The 3,532-nt window shown below is 25.9% G+C and overlaps 1 protein-coding gene across 3 annotated transcripts; it reads right to left on the bottom strand.

The window, feature by feature from the left end:
• Positions 1-475: 475 nt before the first annotated feature.
• LOC124947973 (STAM-binding protein-like A) lies at positions 476-2,773 on the bottom strand. Of its 3 annotated transcripts, none has more exons than XR_007100561.1 (8): positions 2,210-2,773; positions 2,008-2,106; positions 1,709-1,930; positions 1,448-1,633; positions 1,063-1,369; positions 855-967; positions 664-761; positions 476-598 (listed from the first exon to the last, which is right to left on the bottom strand). XR_007100561.1 is itself a non-coding variant. In XM_047490890.1 (8 exons), exons 1-8 carry the CDS (start codon positions 2,350-2,352, stop codon positions 533-535), a joined length of 1,239 nt encoding a protein of 412 aa, XP_047346846.1. In that variant the 5' UTR covers positions 2,353-2,771; the 3' UTR covers positions 476-532. The 3 variants fall into 3 exon arrangements, 2 of the variants coding, with proteins under 2 accessions (XP_047346846.1, XP_047346847.1); XM_047490890.1 differs by having other exon boundaries at positions 664-766; positions 2,210-2,771; XM_047490891.1 differs by having other exon boundaries at positions 664-766; positions 1,063-1,366; positions 2,210-2,769.
• Between the last annotated feature and the right edge of the window lie 759 nt (positions 2,774-3,532).

Genomic DNA, 3,532 nt, shown 5'->3' with positions numbered 1-3,532 from the left:
GCGCTATGAACACCATTATTTTTTTTTCTTCCAAAGGCACAGTAAACTTATGTGTATATATAGATAAAGCTTTATACGGAGAGAACAATGTTTATATAAAATTTAACTTCATTTTTCACTACAGCAAAATTATTTGAAGATTACTCGTTTAATTTCGATATTATTGTTGATATTCTATATTATAAATGCACTTTTTGGACTGACTATAATTTGATAATATTCATTTTATCGTTTATAATGAAAAATATAAATTAATTTTTTATGTTTAATGCTCAAAGTAGAGCAATAATATTTCAGAGATAGTTAAGAAATCAGTGTTCAATACATCTTCACATTGAAAGCTGTCTGTATATCAATCACTTAGATACACCTTTAACAATAAAAATTTATATCAATGAATGAACATAAAAGATATCAAACAAAAAAGAAAATACCTACATGATCTTTTAAGATGGTGCAATTTGTAATCTTGCAGTAATTTATCGAAACGTATTTGTATACGTTAAATTTGATTCTAAACAATTCAAAGATGTCATTTTCTTCTTAAATCTATTACTTCCACGGGTGCATTTGGATTTAGCTTACAATGTTTTGCTTTCTAAAAGTGAAATAAAAATATAAAAATTATTACATATGAAAATAATAGTTAGTTCATTCACATACCATATAAAGCGGAGGCTCTGTTGGATGAGGATGAAAACCAGTCTCTCTACAATTAGCTATATAATCTAAACCATATTCTGGAGTCAAAATAAAAAAAGCTGTCCTACATAAACATATTAAATATTATAAAAATATTTATGTAGAAAAGAGAATTAAAAGATATAATTTATAATAAAATTTCATTTGCTTACTCATCATATTTGGGTGCACAAACAATAGCAATTGCCTCTGCCATCATGAGTTGATAAGAACAATGAGTGTGAAGATCCACACTAGATAGAAAAGCGGTTTGGGTAGGATGCGTCTATAAATCAACAAAATTTTTATTTTTTATTAAAATATTATTAATTACATATATCAAAATATTATTAATATTGTATTTTATACAAATATACATACATGTATCCATCCAAGAGTAATTAAATTATGATGATCTTGAAAATCAAAAATATCCTCTTCATTGAGTGTTAAACAAGAATCAGGAGAACCTGTTTGTTGCGGAATTAATAAATGAGTGATCAACAATTTATTTTGTTCCAATTTTCCTGTTAGTATGCCACATGTTTCTTTATTATTTGCCGTGTTACTAAATGCTAGAGCAAGGAAATTTTCTATCAGTTTGCTAGGCAAAACAATATCACGTAATTGGCCACTATCATTCAAAAGTATGGTAGGCTTTGTTGAACGATCCACCGTAGGTATACTGCTAATAGATATTTTTGATATTATAAAACTGTTTGAAATGCTACATATGTATATTTATGTACATAGGAGTGAAACTTACTTATCCTTTAAAGATTGAGCTCTACTAGCTACAGGTAAACTTGTTGGTGGCTTAAGGTTTGGTATAGGCAACTTTATAGATCTTGTATCATCAGTTGTCACAAAGAATGTACTTGCAGCAATCTTAGCAGCTTTTACAGCCTCTAATGCTGCCAATTTATTTTTTCTTTCCTCTTCTTCTTTTAATCTATATAAATGACAAAATATATTAATATATATGATAATAAATTCATTAGATAAAAATAAAATATATTAATTATACCTCTGTTCTTCTTCCTGTTTTAATCTTTCTGCATTTGCTTTTTCAGCTTTTTTCGTATCTTCCAAATCTTTATCCAATTGATTTTGATACTGTTTCAATAATTGTTTCTTTAATTCCTCTGCTTTTGGAATAACTTCTCGCAATTTTTGCTTATTTATTGCTTTATCTTTTGCCGTTACCACATGATACATTTGATGATGCTGCATTTTTTCTACAAAAAGTCTAAAAAAAAAGTATTCTCCTAAATAAGTGAAATATCTTTTCAATTGTAATATACAATAATATGTACAAAATCTTACGTTATAAACTTCAGAAATAAACAATATGCTTCTTCGTAGTTCTTCTCCTTGACATATACATCAGCTTGTCTGATCATTTGTATTCCAGAACGATAATATCTAAAAAAAAATCATATACAAATATATAAACAATACATATACAAATTAATAAAAGAATAAAACTATAGTTTTACTAGATATAACTTTTTATTATTCAAAATACCTATGAGGCGGAATGTTATGATTTATTGTCACTTTAGAAGCTTTCTCAGAGAGTTCTTTCAAACGTGTTTCTGGATCCTTTATTCCCATCTCTTTGTAAAGATACTGTCCTGTGTGCTTACTTTCTGATTTATTCCTCTTCATTTTAAAAAGGTTACGTTAGTTTAAAAAGAACATATCAATGTATACTGAAGGAATATGATCGTAGAATGAAATTATAGAGAAAAAAGAACAAGAAAAAAAAAGAAAAAAAGGATTAATAAAATAAAATAAAAGAAGAAAAAAGAGAAAATTAATTATATATGAATATATTTAAAATGACAAGATAGCTATATGAGACAACTGCTATAAAATGTAATCATTTAATATATCGAAATAAAAATATTTAGAAGCAATAATGACGTTCATTATATCGATGAAGATATCTGGAAAATATAATCAGTGAGATAAACGTTTGACACAATTGAAAAAATATGTAAACTCTCTGATAAATTCAGATAAATTGAATGATATTGCCAGCGTCTGTTATCAAGAGGCATAGAGAAAATATAATATAGATCTGACAAGCGCGCGCAACAAACTTAGTTTTTTCTTTTTTAGTTGTTTCTTTGTCATTAAGACGTGTCATATAGAACATTACCAACAATACCTAGATAAAAATAAATAATAAGCGCTGTTGATAACAGATTGACAAATACCGAAGATAAATAACGAATAATAATATTTATTTTTTTTCAGAGATTAAAAAACTAATTATTTTGAAAATATTTTCATAAAAAAAAAAAAAAAGAAAAAGATTTATTTATTTTATTTATTTATTTATTTTTTTTATGAAAATAAATTGTTATTAAATTATGCAGAAATATTTCGAAAAAATCAATAATCGTTATTAAAAAAGGCAATTGTTTTTGATTACGAATAACCATTATCGGTAACGGAAGTCCCGTTTTAATAAGAGTAACCAATATGGACGACGAGACTTTTTTTTTTATCGATAATCGATATAGATGGCAAGGGGTTTTTTTTTTCTTATTACTGTATATGGTATTACGCATTTCTTTTTACTCCAATATGTTAGGTCTTTATATCGACGTGTTTTTCTTTGTACATGTCGATTCAATAGTATATTTTTAGAAGCTCTCTGTAATTTATATTTTCTAGCTCATCATTCGAAGAAATCAATTAATTTTCGTTACTTTTATTGATTTTTCTAAAGAACGACTACTACGTCGTAACAAAAGTATTCTAAAAATTGAATAAATTAATAAAAATATTATATTACTTGAAAAAATCAAATAATATTTATGTTATACATAACACGTAT

This window comes from Vespa velutina, chromosome 3, assembly GCF_912470025.1.
Source record: "Vespa velutina chromosome 3, iVesVel2.1, whole genome shotgun sequence".
NCBI lineage: Eukaryota > Metazoa > Arthropoda > Insecta > Hymenoptera > Vespidae > Vespa > Vespa velutina.
Note: the sequence above shows the minus strand (reverse complement) of the source record. Positions and strands in the feature narration are given on the sequence as shown.